The sequence below is a fragment of the Meles meles genome, chromosome 14, assembly GCF_922984935.1.
Source record: "Meles meles chromosome 14, mMelMel3.1 paternal haplotype, whole genome shotgun sequence".
Taxonomy (NCBI): Eukaryota; Metazoa; Chordata; class Mammalia; order Carnivora; family Mustelidae; genus Meles; species Meles meles.
Window position 1 is genome coordinate 21,942,984 of NC_060079.1, and position 19,041 is coordinate 21,962,024.

General features: G+C 38.3%; 1 protein-coding gene across 1 annotated transcript in view; it reads right to left on the reverse strand.

Annotated features, from left to right (window-relative positions):
- The window catches only part of LOC123956043 (phosphatidylinositol 3,4,5-trisphosphate 3-phosphatase TPTE2-like), a 72,487-nt gene extending 55,762 nt beyond the window's left edge, over positions 1–16,725 (reverse strand). Inside the window, exons 1-7 of the mRNA XM_046028311.1 lie at positions 16,667–16,725; positions 14,021–14,071; positions 12,367–12,528; positions 10,553–10,672; positions 8,220–8,319; positions 8,016–8,079; positions 7,231–7,295 (exon numbers count right to left, since the gene is read on the reverse strand). Of these exons, the coding sequence (XP_045884267.1) occupies positions 7,231–7,295; positions 8,016–8,079; positions 8,220–8,319; positions 10,553–10,672; positions 12,367–12,528; positions 14,021–14,071; positions 16,667–16,725 (621 nt within the window). The remainder of the gene's footprint in view (positions 1–7,230; positions 7,296–8,015; positions 8,080–8,219; positions 8,320–10,552; positions 10,673–12,366; positions 12,529–14,020; positions 14,072–16,666) is intronic.
- Positions 16,726–19,041: the final 2,316 nt, after the last annotated feature.

The window sequence follows — 19,041 nt, forward strand, 5'->3', positions numbered from 1 at the left end:
CTTAAAGCTACCAGAGACAGTTAGCTAGCCTTACGTAAATATGTGAAAATTATTTCATAGTAATATATGATCCTTATCTAGATCTATTTTTGAATAGATAGGTTATTTATATTTTTTAATTTTTTAAAAAGATTGATTTATTTTAGAAAAACAGAGAGAGAACATGAGTAAGAGGAAAGGGGGGATAGAGAATCTTTAGCAGACCCCCCACTTAGCATGGAGCCTGATGTGAGCCTCCATCTCACAACCCTGAGATCATGACCTGAGCCAGAACCAAGAATCGCAGGCTCAACAAACTGAGCTACCCAAGTGCCGAAATAGTTTTTTTAGATCATGATCTGGGTATTACAGTCAACCTATGCACTATTTAAATGAATAAATAATGCAAAAATGTGTGGTATGATTGTGTGTCTATATATGCATGATAAAAAAACATAAACACATTATATTAAATTTTAGTTAAGTGGTGGCAATATGGAGACTTTTTTAGATCACCTTTGCATATTTTCTAAAATGAATACATATGAGTGTATACACACACACAGAGATATGCATATATGCATAACTTCAACTAAGAAATCGTGATCTAAAGTACAGTTACTACCACATACAAATACAGTATTTCTAACAAATTTATCCATTTGAAACACACACAGACCATGTGTCTCTGTACAACCAAATGACTGTAAAAAAGCTTAAAAATTGATGAGTATAGTACCCTGAGCAATATTTACTAGCTTCATATTGAGAAAAAGAAAAAAAATCAAAATGATCAAATGGTTAAATTGTCAGTAGGAAATAGTAAGTAAAAAAGATAAATACTCTGAGTCTGTATAATGCTGGAATGGGGGAATAGACTCATATACATCAAGACTTCATGAGATCCTTTATACTAAAATGAAATCCAAATGGAGTAAAGAATCAGAGATTTTTAAAAACCCACAAATATCTCTAAGAAGTTCAAGTGCATATTAATCAATTCTTTAGATCAAGAAAAACAAAATATTGAATCAATGGAAGATCAACAGATTTAGGTTCGACTTTAAAAATTTGAGATTTCCATTAAAAAAATGCCACAGAGCAATAAACAAAGAACAGGGAAGAATCATTTTCAGTAAAATGAAGTGAATGGGAACTATGGCTAATATTAACTATAAACTAGTTATACAAGTATAAATTAGTATAAATTAGTAACTCAAAACAATTTAAATAATATTCCCTCAACCTATAGATAAATGGGCCTAGGACATAAATAAATTCATTAAAGAGAAAATTTAACTGCATAACAACCTATATAGATAAATGTTCACCTCACCAACAGAGTAGTCTAAACAACAATAAAATCCCATTTTCACCCATGAAATTAGTCCTTTCCTTTTCAAATGGGAAAATCCAATGCTCGCAAAGATGGCATGAAAATAAAAGCTTTTGATTTATTGCTAACATAATCCCTTGCATTTGGCAATATATACTGAGAACCCCCAAAATACTAATACTTCATAACCAGGTAATTTTATTCCTAGGAACCTATGAGAAAAGGCTTTATGCCTTTAAACCTTTGTGCCTCTGATGCTGCATTATTAATGTTTTTTTTTAATTTCTTTTCAGTGTTCCAGAATTCATTGTTTATGCACCACACCCAGTGCTCCATGCAATAGGTGCCCTCCATAATACCCATCACCAGCCACATTATTAATGTTAATGACACCTAACTATCCAATATTCAAACTTGATTATAGCACTAATGAAATATCACACAACCATTAGAATACCGTCTTGCCCTTCATTCTCTCAATAAGCAAACATTTCACAGTGTTTATGTGCAGTCTTCCTTAGTATACCACACTTACGCATATTCAGCATTTGGTTTTTGAATGCAAAAAAAAAAAACAAAAAAAAAAACAAACCTGGGGGACACCTGGGTGGTTCAACTCTGCCAAGAAACCACATTTTGGGGGACTAGATGGATAGTTTTTGTCCGCAACCAGAATAAAGAATATGTAATTGGGGGCGTCTGGGTGGCTCAGTGGGTTAAAGCCTCTGCCTTCGGCTCAGGTCATGATCTCAGGGTCCTGGGATCGAGCCCCGCATCGGGCTCTCTGCTCAGTGGGGAGCCTGCTTCCTCCTCTCTCTGCCTGCCTCTCTGCCTACTTGTGATCTCTGTCTGTCAAATAAATGAATAAAAATTCCTGCCTCATGTTGAAGTTTTTCATCCATTTAGAGTTTATCTGTGGGAAGCCGTGATAAGGCTTGAGACTAGGACCAAACCAGGCCCTGACTTGTATCTCCTTTAAAGTCCGAATAGCCTAACAAAAGGCTTAGGACGGAAAAGCTGAGTTGCACTGAGAAAGGGTCTGTGCCATGCCACGTGTTGTGCGCTGGCCTACATGACTTCCCACAAGTTTACTAGTTAGATGAGAGCAATTTGGGTGGGGTCCTAAATTCTTAACTGGTCCTTGCTGTTCCAGCACAGCTCAAAAAACACTCTCAGGTTTGTTGTTACTTCTTTGTAACTATTATCTGAGGTCAAAGACCACTGGCCTTGAAAGATCTGCATTTAGACCTTGAGAAGTAGTTAATGGGGAAGTCTGGAGGGTTTTATGCATATGTAACAAATTCTTTTGTAATTAGCTAATGAATCCATCAAATCCTAGAGAAGAACACAGGCAGTAACCTCTCTGACATCAGCCATAGCAACTTCTTTCAAGACACATCTCCAAAGTCAAGGGAAACAAAAGCAAAAATGAACTTTTGGGACTTCAATCAAGATAAAAGGCTCCTGTACAGGAAAGGAAACAGTCAACAAAACAAAGCAGCCTCGTCTACCTTAATTGTGCTCAAAACACATTATCCTACAGTTGGACAAAAAACCAAACATGGCTGTACAGACACACAATTGTTGTCAGGGTATCAACTGTACACGCTCACGATCACATAGCTGCTGGGAGCTGCAGCTGATGAAAATAATTGCACAGCAGATCACTAGCCTGGGAAAAGATCAAAATTCAAACTTCAAAGTGTGACGTCTACTGAATGCTTATCACTTTCACACTGTTGCAAAGTCGAGCATTTTTTATTTTTATTTTTAATTTAAATTCAAGTTAGTTAACATATAGTGTAGTATTGGTTTCAGGAATAGAATTCAGTGATTCATCACTTATATTTAACACCCAGTGCTTATCCCAACAAGTGCCTTCTTTAATGCCCATCACCTATTTAACCCATCCCCTACTCCACATCCCCTCCAGCAACCCTGAGTTTGTTCTTTTAACTACAGAGTCTCTCATAGTTTACCTCCCCATTTTTTTTTTTTTGAGATTTTATTTATTTATTTGACAGAGCGAGATCACAAGTAGGCAGAGAGGCAGGCAGACAGAGAGAGGAGGAAGCAGGCTCCCTGCCAAGCAAAGAGTCCGATGCAGGACTCGATCCCAGGACCCTGAGATCATGACATGAGCCAAAGGCAGAGGCTTAACCCACTGAGCCACCCAGGCGCCCCCATTTTTTTAATCATATTTTTCCTCCCCTTCCCCTATGTTCATGTTTTGTTTCTTAAATTCCACACAAAATTGAAATCATATATTCGTCTTTCTCTGACATTTCATTTAGCATAATATGCTCTAGTTCCATCCACGTTGTTGCAAATGGCAAGATTTCAACATTTTTGATGGCTGAGTATTATTCCATTATATATCTGTATCTCACATTTTCTTTATCCACTCATCAGTCGATGGACAACAGCCAAATCATGGAAAGAGCCCAAAAGTCAAAACTTTTTGATTGGAGTCTGTCTAATTCAAGATCTGGTCCGTCTGCAATCTTGGAAACTAAGCTGAAGTACCAGGTTAAGCACAGTCCAAGAGATCTGTTCGAACTAAAATTCTTCTATCTCCTTTTGTGGTACTTGAGAAAAAGACTTCATGATTTTTGAGAAAATATTTTTTGTCTTGGAAATTAATCAAACATTAGCTTACTATTTTGTAGAATGAATACTTATTAAGCTGACATGAGACCATCTCAGAAGCACTAGGCAGGTTCACTGCACTGCTTGTTTTTCAGAATATGTGTGAATATTGCACATTCTTTACCAAAATATTCTAGAGTATGCAATGGTCAATAGAATGAAATATACCATTGTACTGGAAGAATTAATGTATCACTTTAGTGATATACTTGAACTAAATGACTAAAGGTTTAGGGGTGCAGAGAAACCACAATAATTTGTGTATCATTTTGAAGCGCATTAAATATTTTTTAACATGATTCTTTAACAGCCAGTATTCTGTTTTTGTTATCAACACAAAGCATAATGACTACCCCAAATGCATGATTTTTAATTCACATATTTAAAAGTCATGTGACTTATACAACTTCCCTGTCAAAATTACTGGCTCCCAAATTTATACCTGTTTCTTCAGCTGTTATCTTTTGATTTTTTAAAACTTTCTGTAAAGTAGATGTTATAGAATGCAATCCCTTTGCTGTCTTCATAAAGTGGTGTATAATTATATGATCCCTGTATGTAAACAGAATGCTTGTTTGTAAACAGGGCTTTTTTTAAAAAAATAAAGATTTTATTTACCTATTTGAGAGGCAGAGAGAGAGAGAGAGGGAGCATGCAAGCATGAGCAGGGGTATGGCCAGAGGGAGAAGGAGACTCCCTACTGAATAGGGAGCATAACACAGGGTTTGATCCCAAGACTCCAAGATCTTGACCTGAGCTGATAGCAGCTGCTTAACCAACTGAGCCATCCAGGTGCCCCTGAATACTTGGGCTTTTAATGTAGAATTTTAGATAGCAGTAAATACTAAAGTTGCAACAAGTAATATGTAAATGTTGTAAGAACTATACAACAATATTGAAGGAATCTCAGATTTGGGGCATTAAAATGTCAGTCAAAAAAGATGTGTTATATGATTCCACTTATGTGAAATTCAAGAAAAAGCAAAACTAATTTTTATTTTTTACTAATTTTAATTTTTACTTTTACTAATAATTACCTCCAGTGTGTTGGGATATTGACTAAGAAAGAGCAAGAAATGTTTTCTATATTGATAGGGGTGTTGGTTAAATGCATATATAACCTATATATAATTTCATCAAGAGCCACTTAAGATTAGCGCAATTTATAGTATTTGTTATGCCCCAACAAAAGCATAATTATATATGCATGTTTATGTGTAGACTTATATACAGACATATACATAATTATATATTGATATAATAATATAAATTATACTAATATATAGCCACACACATATGCAAACTTCTTAAATGATGGCTTTTAACTGGAATTTCATATTAAACATCATTTTATGTTTGAATTAATAATTTATTAGTTATGGTAAAAAGAATTAGATTTCGCCAGTGGGATTCAGTTTAGATGACTCAATTTTGTTGGCAACATCCAAAGCATCATAGTCAGGAGCCCATGAAATATATGCCTTCTTCTCTCAGGCTTGATCAGGGTGTTGACCTTGGCCACATCAATGTCCTAGAGCTTCTTCACAACCTGTTTGATCTCTTGGCTTTAACTCCACAGTGAACACAAGTGTGTTATTGTTTTCTATTTTCTTCATGGCTGACTCCATAGTCAGGGAAAATTGATGATGGCATAGTGGTCAAGCTTGTTTCTCCTGGGGGTGTTCTTTTGAGGATATTTGGGCTGCCTTTAGAGGTACAACATCTTGGGCCCATCAGAATGTAGGTGATCTGCAGATCTTTCTTTGATGACCATGGATGACTTTCAGCACCACTTTCTTGATCTTCTAAGCCTTTGACTTGGCTTTGGGTTTGAGAGGGGCAGGGGCTTCCTTGTCTTTGCTGTCGTCTTCATGGAAGGGTGAAATAATTTAATCCACAGAATCTAAAGCAGTATGCTTCCACTATAACTTAGGACCAAAGAACATATGTTTTATTTAAAGATTTTTTTTTTTTAATTTATGTATTTGACAGAGAGAGATCACAAGTAGGCAGAGAGGCAGGCAGAGAGAGAGTGAGAGGGAAGCAGGCTCCCTGTGGAGCAGAGAGCCCGATGCGGGACTCGATCCCAGGCCCCTGAGATCATGACCCGAGCCGAAGGCAGCGGCTTAAACCACTGAGCCACCCAGGCGCCCCCAAAGAACATATGTTTTATTTAAAGAATTCTGATCCTTTTCTCTTATGATAAGACTATAAAAATGACCATAATTTATTGCAATTCCTGCCATCAAGAGATGCAGTCCGTTCTACTCCTTGAATCTGGACTGAATTGTAAATTTTCTTTGTACCACAGAATGACACAGAATCCTCATTATACTAGTTTGAACCTGGGCTGTTAAGGGCTCTGTATTCTTTTGCTTGCTGTTTGTGGGAGCTTTGCCACTGCTACCATGTGAACAAGCCTGAACTAGTCTGTTGGAGCATGAGACATCACATGGAGACATCCAACCATCCCATTTATTTATTTTTTTTTAAAGATTTTACGTATTTATTTAAAGCACATGAATGTGAGTGAGCAGGGAGAGGGGCAAAGGAAGAGGGAGAAAAACCTCAAGCAGAATTTGTGCTGAGTGTGTGGAGCCCAATACCGGGCTCAATCTCATGACACTAAGATCATGACCTGAACCAAAATCGAGAGTTGGATCCTTGACTAACTGAGCCACCCAGGTACCTCTCCAACCACACCATTTTAGAATAGCCAATCCTCGTATTCCAAGTAGCTACCCGCAGATGTATGCATCAGCCCGGCTGTGATTAGTCAAATCTGTCCCTGATCAGCAGAACCACCCAGTCAAGCCCAACCTAAATTCAAAAGCCACATTATCATGAACGAAGTAAATGGTTGGTGCTAAGTCCCTAATTTTTTTTGGTGGTCTGTTACACAGCAAAAACTAATTGCCCTCAGTCCATTATAATTCTTCTTTTTTTTTTAAAAAAGATTTTATCTATTTATTTGACAGAGAGAAAGATGACAAGTAGGCAGAGAGGCAGGCAGAGAGAGAGGAGGAAGCAGGCTCCCTGCGGAGCAGAGAACCCGATGCGGGGCTCGATCCCAGGACCCTGGGATCATGACCTGAGCTGAAGGCAGCGGCTTAATCCACCGAGCCACCCAGACGCCCCAGTCCATTATAATTCTTTACCTGAGAGAGTAAATTTTTGGAACACTGCCATCTCTGGGCCAATATTAAACTTATGACTCCACAGTCTATGTTTACTGAGAATTAGGAGCACTTGTTAAATACACTTACCTTAATGGGATTCCTATAGAAAGACTCCTTTCCTGAAGATGGGAATGACATGGCAATGATCCGCTCTGTAAGCCAAAATAGCCACTACTATGAATGTCATTATAAATGTGAAACAATATATGAGAACTTAACTTACAAACAATCGGACTCCTTTTTCATAGAAAAGAACTTTCTGGATTAAGAATGACAGGGAAAAAAGCTACTTCTCAGTGTAATCAAGAAAACATATTAAATTATCTGCTATAATGACCATTAAACTCACACAGTGTTCTTAAGACTCAACTGGTTCCTGCCATATGGGACAGATTTGTGTTGACCAGTGGTGAGAATTTATTTCCTATTTAGACACCAAAGAAAAATGAGAAATCTGGGTTCCAGCAATGGTGGGAACTCTCAGGGTGCCTTCCAGAGTTCCTGACTCAGAAAACTGAGATCTCTTATTCTCCAGAGTTTCTGGAAGAGAACAGGTCTTTCTGAATTCCTTGTACCCCAGAAAAACACTAGAACTCAAATTCCAAACCAAACAAAGGGAGCCAACTGGAAATCCATTCAATTTCCTGGAAGGTAACCAAGCAGCCCTGATTTGAGAGGACAATGCAGATTTTCCATTGTCAGGGATAAACTACAAATATTTTGTGCCGCCATAGTGGCGCATGTCTTCATGAATAAAGAATGCTTTGAAAGAACATGGCTCAGACAAAGCAAGAACAAGATGAACATAATTACTCACACACAAGAAAGATTTGATGTTAATACAAGTAATTCAACAGTTAAACTTTACAAACCGGTAACATAAGTGAGGTCTAAGTCAAATCCATCCTTCTTGTACCGCCGTTTGTTTCCTGAAACCTGAGAGTTGAAACAATCATTAACTTATGAGATGAAAAATCATCATAAAAATAAAGAATATTATATACATATCTAAAACCCTTGTCAGTATTTCCTGAAGCAAACATATTCTGAATCATAAACATAGTTTGCCTGCTTACCATCCTTCTGGCCAGCTGTTCAAGATGTCTCTTTTGATGAGCCAGATGAAAAATTCTTACAAGAATGAGAAGTCGTAGAAGTTGAAAGAAAATTGTCAATCTAACAGTAAAGAGATTCATTTTTGCTTTAGAAATAGGACTTTGGTCAATATGGATCAAGCCTAGAGCTGTAATTCTTAACCAGGGGTGATTTTGCACACACATCACCCCCCTCCAACCAAGCCTCCTAACCACCCACCTATAGGATACTTGGCAATGTCTGGGGATATTTTTGGTTGTCACACTGTATGAGGGTGTGCTACTTGTACCTAGTGGGTAGAAGACAGGAATGCTACTAAACACCAATGCACAGGACAGCCCTTATAACAAAAGAACTCTTTGGTCCAAAGTACCTGTAGTGCAGAGGTTGAGAAACTCTGGGGGAGAGAAATAGTTATATAATAGACTTAGAATTTGTGGATTGAACTTTTTTGATTTAAGATGAGCATTTTCCCATCATTTTCATATCAAAACTTTCTTCTGTCAAAATGGTTCTTGTTCACCTGTGTCTTTCCCATCAGTAACGAGGCTCACTACAGCTGCTAACACATTATCAGACAGGCAGCAGATTAAGATATTTCCCGAGTGTGCTAGCTGGTGGCTCTCCTACCATCAGAAAAAAAACATGATGGCAGAGAACTGGATGGTTTGAAGACGTGCTTCTGTGCATATGTGTGCATATGATTCAGTAGGTCTGGAGTAGGGCCTGAGGTGTTTTTCCTCTTGCATTTCTAGCAAGTTCTTTGGTGATACTGAGGTTGCCAGTCAGAGGACCATACTGGATCTAGTTATTTTAAAACAACTCCAAAAGCCTATCATAGGACATCACATTTTATTGGAACCTGAATTGAATCCTAAGCTGTTGGAGTACAGAAAGGATCAAGATGTTGGGACTAATGAATGAGCCACCCAACATCTATATCTCAATATACATCTGTTCCTTTTCTACATTGCTACTGTAGCAAGAGGAAAAGCAGGGGAGAGGGGGATATTTTCAGTCTCTCATACACATTTTAGTTTCCTGATACCTAAACAGTTCTAATGTTGCCTCAGCTTTCTTCATTGCAGCTATACTGCAAAATTCCACTACCATGGTTCCACCCATGTCACCTTGTTTTCTGTTCCATTTGTTCTTTCTGAGAGAAGTCATCTTAGGGGTCACCCAAATATTGGATATGTTCAAACTAGAACTCTCTTGGTTACAGGAAAAACCCAGGAATTTCATGTGTAAGGAACTTGTAATTGAAGCTCAATGGGAATTCAGTGGGAATTTTTTTTAATTTAAATTCAATTAGCCAACATATAATACATCATTAGTTTTTGATGGAATGTTCAATAATTCATTAGTTGTGTAGAATACCCAGTGCTCATCACATCACATGCCTTCCTTAATGCCCATCGGGAGTATCACAATGCCTGGCTTCAAGCTGTATTACAAAATTGTGATCATCAAGACAGCATGGTACTGGCACAAAAATAGACACATAGATCAATGGAATGGAATAGAGAGGCCAAAAATGGACCCTTACCTCCAGGGTCAACCAATTTTTGAAAAAGCAGGAAAGAATATCCAATGGGAAAAAAACATCTTTCAATAAATAGTACTGGAGGGCGCCTGGGTGGCTCAGTGGGTTAAGCCGCTGCCTTCGGCTCAGGTCATGATCTCAGGGTCCTGGGATCAAGTCCCGCATCGGGCTCTCTGCTCAGCAGTGAGCCTGCTTCTCTCTCTCTCTCTGCCTGCCTCTCTGTCTACTTGTGATCTCTCTCTGTCAGATAAATGAATGAAATCTTTAAAAAAAAAAATAAATAAATAGTACTGGGAAAGTTGGACAGCCACATGCAGAATGAAACTGGACCATTTCCTAACACCATACACAAAGATAAACTCAAAATGGGTGAAAGACCTAAATGTGAGATAGGAGTCCATCAAAATCCTAGAGGAGAACAAAGACAATAACCTCTTAAACCTCAGTGGGAATTTCAAAATGTAGAGAAGCTAAAGTGGGTACAAGAAGCAAAGTCCCAACTTTCTTCTTTGGGGGCTCCATGTTCTTTATTCAGCTAAAGGTACTTAATCTGTATATGCTTCATGCTTCCCTAAATACAACCATCCTTTAGTTTCTAAGTATGTGGAAATTTGTCTAAATATTTCATTTTTGGTAGCTTATTTGGCTCAGGATCAGCACATTCACACTTAGAAAGATTATACAAAAGGAAAAATACAGAAAAAGCCCCCCGCTGCCAAAAAAGAAAAAAAAATTAAACTTTAAGAGAAATAAACATATATATCTTACCTGGGGATAGTTTGAAGAGACTTAAAGTCATAAAACATATAAATAGTATCAATCAGTAGAGTCATTATAATAATGACAGCATCCAAGAAGTTAAGTACATCAGAAAAATAGTATTTTATCCTGTAGTATAAAACAAAAAATATTAGTGTATGCTGTCCCAAAGAAATAAGGATATTTTAAGAACACAAATTATTTGACTTATTCCATTAAGAATTTTAGATTAATGGATTCTTTAAAATGCATACTAGACTAGACTAAGGAAGAAAACATCCAAATTGTATCTTATTTTATACACACAAGTGACAAAAGCATCAATATGGCAACTTAAGTATGGTAAGAGATATAACCAAACCATTGAATAAGAGGCAAGCAATGCCTTCACGTATTGGGTGAGAAAAGTGGGCTGTTTGGCAATACTATTGAGCATCAGAAGCTAAATGTGTCACAGCCTTAGAGCAAGTGGGCTGTGAGGATTGTGCAAGAGAAACACACAGTCCAGTAATTTGGTTTGCAAACTCTGGCTTTGTGCCTACAGTAGAATCATTGTAGGTTGGGATTTCCCCTGTAAAAGTTGAACTTCTATCCACTTTGCCTTTCTCCCCAACACTGGCTCCTTTAGCCAGGAGTGCTGGTGCTCCAAGGAACTCTTCTTCCAATTCTGGGGTAGCTCCTCTAAGGCTCTGAGTAACCTGGGGGTAAAAACTGTCCTTGGTTCTGAAGGAGGAGGATAGAAGTTCATCAGGAGAGGAGACAAGTAGCCTTCTGAAATGCTCTACATGAAATGAGACTGCGGAATTAGTCCGGGACGCTTACTGCTGACATCTTCCAGGGCTTGGCCCACTTCGTGCACCTTTTCATAAATCCAGCAAGCAAAGAAAATCAGCTGCTGCCTCACCACCAAGCTTCACATGACATAGGATGAGCATGCCACAGATTTCTTAATGTACTTCAACATAAATATGTTTTCAACCGAGGTAGGGGATTGTGCATGACCTATTATCTAGTATTGATACACTGTCAGATTTTATTTAGATTCAACTCTTGGTGAGATTTATAGTCATTGCTCACACACATTTTCCTCTTAATAATGTGCACACAGACACAATAATTGCCTGGCCCCACTTTGCAAACACTTTAATCTTTACCTGTTGGAGGATCTACAACATATTGCTGGAAACTAGAGTGCCAGCTGCAACAATAATATTAAAGCCCATTCCAGGAGAAATTAGAATTTGGATTGTTTTCTTGTTGACCATTCCTCCAAGGGGAATAGTGTTTCTTTTCTTTTTACATTTTTTTTTTTTTAGTTATTGATCTAGTGTTCCATGATTCATTATTTGTGTATAACACCCAGTGTTCATTGCAATACGTGCCCTCCTTAATACCCATCATCAGACTAACCCAACCCTAACCTCCTCCCTCTGAAACCCTCAGTTTGTTTCCCAGAGTCCATGGTCTCTCATGGTTTGTCTCCTGCTCTGATTCCACCTCCTTCAATTTTCCCTTCCTTCTCCTAATGTCCTCCATGCTATTCCTTATGTTCCACATATAAGTAAAACTATATCATAATTGTCTTTCTCTGCTCGATTTATTTCACTTAGCATAATCCCTTCCAGTTCCATCCATGTCAATCCATATGGACAATGGAATATTACTCGACCATGAGAAAGGATGAATACCCATCATTTGCATTGAGGAGAATTATTTTGATAAAGAGGGACACATTTGTTGGGTTGCCTTGGTAATTATCTTGGATGTTGCTCATAGCAGTACAAAATAGCTTCACATGCTTTTAAACAATTAATCAAACTTACCCTTCTACATAAGCTCGAAGAAGAACATCCGTCAAAAAAAATAAAGCAATAGCTAAAGAAATTGAACGATATTCCAAAGGAATATACGTTGTGCTATTAGTGACAATCAGGTCTGTAATGATGAGAGACAGATCCACAAAGACCAGCATAATTCCAAATATTCTACAACAGAAAAATAGAATAAAGATAAAGTGTTTTTTTACTTTTAAAGTTAGACTACATTTAGGCCAATGATATACCAAAATGTCACTTGGGATTAAATTGTCCACTGGTACAGAATACTGTGTTGCCTTAGAATCTCAAAACAATTACTAGGTTTTCACCCAATGGAAGCAACTGTTAGAGAATTAAAATTCTCATACCAACATTTCATGTTATCATGCCCTTTTACAAAGGACACATCAGATTAATACTTCAAGATACCACAGGCAACCTGAATTAAAATTACATGTCTCAACTTGTAAACTCACCTTAAATGTGAAATTTTTTTTAAGGGGCTTCTACCAATATCGCATAATAAATAGAATCTCATTCATATTGATAACTTTCACAAATTTAGTAATAAAAACCAAGTGAGAGCATGACTAACATGCCCTTAAAAGTCCACTTTGACCAGTAAGATGTTTTATCAGTGAGATTATATATTAATAGATGCTTCTAGCACAGTGCTGGGCACATGGGAAGGAATTCAGTTCCATAAATACATACATGATTGAACTCTAAAGTACTTCCTAAATCTTGCTTTCATATATTCTAAACACATTCTTCCTAAACTGATTACACTACTTGTATAATCTATGAAGATAAATTTATTAGTCCTCAAAATACTTTCTTATAATTCCAATGCAAATTAAAATACTATAAATTTGTCATAAATTTTTAATAATTTTTGTACTATATGGTGGCTAACTGAACATAATAAAAATTAAAAATAAATTTTAATTTTAAATACATTTAAAAGAAAACAAGTATTTTGTGTGACTCTATATCATGGCAGGAAATCTTACAGTCACATAAAGAAGTCCAAGTAGAATGCTTCCAGAATTAAGGAGTACTTCGAGACAAATAAAGTGTTTAACACAAATGCTTGGATTTTAAAAAGCATCCTTCATTAATTTACTTTTACAGGTAGAAAAAATATACTAATATGTTATTATCAGGCTTAGATACCATTTCTGTGCAATTCTTAATGTTCAGATTAAACTAAAATTTCAAAACATTACATTAAATGAGGCATAAGGGCTTTTTAGCAACACATTGACAGTGAATATGTGCCCCCCTGAGGTCCTTTATTATTAAAAAATATTTAACTGGTAAGTCAAGCAGAGAGTCAATTATCATACGGTTTCACTTATTTGCGGAGCATAACACATAACATGGAGGACATGGGGAGATGAAGAGGAGAAGGGAGTTGAGGGAAATTGGAAGGGGAGGTGAACTATGAGAGATTATGGACTCTGAAAAACAACCTGAGGGTTTTGAAGGGGCAGGGGGGTGGGAGATTGGGGGAACAAGGTGGTGGGTATTAAGGAGGGCACTTATTGCATGGAGCACTGGGTATGGTGCAAAAACAATGAATACTGTTACGCTGAAAAGAAATTTAAAAAAAATTAATGATATGTGTAATTATCTCCTTTTCTAGGGTTTCACATACCTGAACGTGAGTGACGATACAAGTGAGTACAAAATTCTACTAATCATGCTGCTGCAAAAAGAAGTAAAAATTAAATTCCAGAGTTTCAAGTTTATCACAGATTTCTTCTAATATAGAATATAAATTTAGCCAATAACAAAGGACAATATAGTTTGAAAGTTCTTCCGAAGTTTCACCACAGAATGTTCTTTACCAAGATTTTCAATGTTCTGCTTCATGATTTTTTAACTTTCATATGTAGAATAAATGCAAATAAAACTCTAAACTATGTTTAGTAATGTTTCCATTGCCTGTAAAGCCCCAGTCCCAACTTTATGGTATTATTAAATTTGGGTTCATTAACTAAAGCAAGATAACATGGAGACAGAAAGGCAGGGTAGAAGAGATCAATGTTCCATCTCTCCCATTAATGAACTGTGGGATCCTGTGCAAGTCGTCAAACCTTGGCCAGACCTGTTTCCATAGCAGTAAAACAAAGCCCTTCAGTAAATGATACTCTTATCTTATAATATTCATCTCTTGAAAAAAAAGACACACAGGAACACAACACTTAATCATTAATGAGAATCACATTGGAGTGGCAAGTGCACTTTGGAGATACAGAATTTTAGTAAGATACATTTCTTTTTTCTTTTTTTTAAAGATTTTTTTATTTATTTGACTGAGAGGGAGGTCACAAATAGGCAGAGAGGCAGGCAGAGAGAGAGGGGGAAGAAGCTCACTGATGAGCAGAGAGCCAGACGCGGGACTCGGCAGAGAGGCAGGCAGAGAGAGAGGGGGAAGAAGGCTCACTGCTGAGCAGAGAGCCCCCCAACGCGGGACTCAATCCCAGGACCCTGAGATCATGACCTGAGCAGAAGGCAGAGGCTTAACCCACTGAGCCACTCAGGCGCCCCAGTAAGATACATTTCAAAGGAGAAACACCCTAGAGACTGGGCTCCTTCCATTAACAGGAGGAGGAGGAGCCTGATTGATGGAGCTTCCAGCTATGCCTGGAGACAAGGTGACCAAATTATTGTCCTGCTTAAATCTACAACACAGGACCCAAATTTCACCCCAAGTGGTAGTAATGCGAAAGCAGTGCTTATAGCCTGCACCCAAGACTAGACTGGCCAGTGGAGTAAACAGATGAATAGAACTGGGCCCTGCCAAAACTTGATACTGATGCATGCTATTAGGCTAACCTGAGATATAAGAGCTCTCCACTGCCTGCAAACTCTCCCTCCCCCAACTGCGCTCACTACCTCTGCCCACGCTTGGGAAGCTGAGGCTAATGTGGACACATGACTGATTGGCCACAAGAGGGGAATTGCCTTGAGGCTGCCATTTTCTTAAAACACACCCTTCTGATCACACACAGACTGGATCCCTGGGTAGTGAGGAAATGTTACAATAATTCTGAATTTACTTGACAAAGTGACAATACAGAACCCATGCCTGACAAAATCACAAGGCACGAAGGGGAGGCTTTAACACCCCTATTTTTTTCAGTGCCTCCCAAAACTACTCCAAGTAAAGATACAGTTGAGATTTTTTTAAAAGACAGTGTGTTAAGAGTGTAGCTTCAAACAACGTGGCTGGAGTTTGCAGAGAAAGAACTGTGACTCAGTAATTTTATACTCAGGAGAAGCATTATTTGTATTTAAAAGGAACAGACAAACACCCTCCAACATGCCAAGACTCAAAGCAGAGAGGCCATGTGCCTCTCCTAAAAACAACTACTCAAAGAAGTGCCAACTTCTTTGAAAGTGGAGTCAAATGAGTCAATGAGTCAAAATGAAGAACTCAGGAATAAGGAAGATATCTTATAAAGACAAAGTGTTAAGAAATCACAAATACTCAGAACGGAGCCTAAATAATCACTGTTAACATAGCAAGTGGCAATGTAAACAAATGATTCTAAAACCAAGGATGAATAATATGAAATTCTCCATAATAGTATGGCTTTAATATTGTAGGTTTTCAAGGGACTTCTGGGAAGATGATGGAGTAAGAGGATCCTAAGTTCCCCTTGGGCACACCAAGATAACAGCCGTGTCAGTGTAACTAACCCAGAAAATGACCTAAGGACTGACAGAAGAGACCTTTCACAGGTCTTCATAGAGAGGAGGCCACACTGAAGAGTGGAGGTGGGGTGGAGATGCAGTGGGAATCAAAACTCCTGCTAAGACTAACTGCAAATAAGAGGGACCCCACAAGCATGCAAAAGAGAGAGAAGCAGACTCCACAGAAGGTACCCCAGACTTGGGGGACATGCAATGGGAATACAAGCACCATAATATTTGGCTTTGAAAGCCAGTAGGGTTTAACTTTGTGGGTTTGTGCAACCAGCAGGACTTAATTCAGGGTACTTTAAAAATCAGTGGGCTGAGTTCTGAGAGAGCCAGAGGGCAATAGGAAACTGAGTCCCTGCCCTTAAGGAGCAAGAAAAACAAGCAATCCCACTGAGATCAGCATAGAAGCAGCAGTTTGAAAAGTATCTGTGGTATAGTGAAGGAGATTTATTTATTAATCTCAGAGTATGTGCTGGAGAGCAGTGATCTTTAGACTTCTCCAAGAACAAAAGAGCTGGTGGGACCATTTGCCCCCTCCCTAGCCTAGATAGCCTGGCACTTATGGGAACCAGTGAGAATACTTTACAGCTACCTTGCCAACAGCATGTCCTCTGCCCTCGTATTCTCCTGTGGATCTGCCACATCCAACATGCCCAACTTAGAGGGGCTGCCTTCAAAGTGACACCTGCCCTGAGGAGGGAAGGTAAAGGGAAGATAACTACACACACTAGTTCTACTGTAGTCCCAACAGCAGAACCTTATAATTGGCAGTGCAGGGTGCCCTGTCAATCAATGCATGTGCCACCCAAACCAATAGATGGGGGCAGGTATCTGATCAGATTGCCAGACCCATCTGTCAACAAGAACCTGCCAGGGGGCAGCACAGGGAGATAAACCAATAGTTCCGGGTCACTATAGTTCTGGTAGATGGATTGAAGGCTGGTATCTCGTTAGTCTGCAGGTCTCACCCACCAACCAAAGCCTCTTAGCAACACAGGGAGAGTGCCCTGAGTTCAGTGTGACTTCAGCCCCAGCAAATGAGTTAAGGGCAGGCGTCTTGTCTGACTGCTGATACCACCCAACTGCAAGTCCACAGCAGTCCCAGACTGGCCCCTTGACAGCAGAGGGACCTAAGCCAGCCTACAACAGGCAAATTGTAGCCAACAGGCCACTGTAGCCAACTGGACTGAAGGAAAGGGAGGCTTAGCCTACAGCAGTAGAGTACATGGAATCCACATAGGAGAAACCACTGAAGCACCTGTTTCTGGTAAACAGGCACCACAGAGCCTCTTCTTCATAAGGTCCCTACTTTCAAAGTCAGGAGACATAAGTGACTTTCCTAATACATAGAAACAAACACAAAAAGTTAGTTAAAGTGAGGAAACAGAAAAATGTGTCCTAAATGAAAGGACAGGACAAAACGAGAGCAAAAGAGCTAAAATGAGACAGAGATAAGCAATATGCTTGATTTTTAAAAAACTCAAATTAATGGTCATACAGATAATTACTGGACTTAAAGAAAGAGTGGAGGATCTCAGGGAGACCTTCAAAAAAGAGCTATAAAATGTAACAAAGTACCAATCAGAGGCAAAGAACTCAATAACCAAAATTTAAAATATGCTAGAGGGAATAAATAGAGTAGAGGAGGCAGCAGAATCAATCAGCAAGATGGAACATAGAGTAACAGAAAGCAATCAAGCTGAACAACAACACAAAGAATAAGAAATATGAATAGGTTAGGAACTCAGCAAAATCATCAAGCATAATAACATTCACATTATAGAAATCCCAAAAGGAGAAGAGAAAGAAAAGGGGACAAAATTTGAAGAAACAGCAGATGAAAACTTCCCAAATTTGGGTATGGAAACAGACATCCAGACCCAGGAGACACAGAGAGCCCACAATAAATGTCCACACCAAGATACATATGTCCACATAGAGGTTCACACCAAGATACATAACAATTAAAAAGGTAAAAGGTAGTGGTAAAGAGATTTTATTTAAAGCAGCAAGTGAAAAATAAAGCAGTTACATAAAAGGGAAACCCCATAAGTCTATCCGCTGACTTTTCAGCTGAAACTCTGAGGCCAGAAGTGGCATAATATATTCAAAGTGCTGAGAAGAAAAAAACCCGCCCTTAAGAACACTCTACTCAGCAAGGCTCTCTTTCAGGATAGAAGGAGAAATGAATAGTTCTTCAAACAAAAGTGAAAGGAGTTCATTGCTACTATACCAGTCTTACAAGAAACATTAAAGGAAATTCTTTTTGTGGAAAGAAAAGGCCATTATCAAGAGTAAGAAAATCATGAAAGGAAAACATTTCACATATAATTACAAACATAGTAAGTAGTAAATTAGTTATAAAGCCAGTATGGAGGTAAAGCAAAAAGCAGTAAAATCAATTGTATCTATAAAAATCAGTCAAGGGATTCATAAAAGGATATAAAGTCTGACATCACATATATAAAATGTGGTGGGAGGTGTAAAAATACAGTGCTTTTAGAAAGGGTTCAAATTTAAGCTACCATCAATTTAATATAGACTGCTATATGCATAAGATGTTAGACATGAACCTAATGATAACCACAAATCAAAAGCCTATAAATCAAAAAAATAAAGAGAAAGGAATCCAAGCATATCACTAAATGAACCATTAAGCCACGAGGGAAGAGAGCAAGAGAAGAACTACAAAAATAACTATAAAGCAAGTAACAAAGGGGCACCTGGGTGGTTCAGTCAGTTAAGCATCTGCCTTCTGCTCGGGTCATGATCTCAGGGTCCTGAGATCAAGCCCCACAGCTGGCTCTCTGCTCAGATGGGAGTCTGCTTCTCCCTCTCCCCTGCCACTGCTCATGCTCTCTCTCACTTCCTCTCTCTCTCTCCAATAAACAAAATCTAAAAAATAAATAAATAAATAAACAAGTAACAAAATGGCAGTAAGTACATACCTATTAATAATTACTTAGA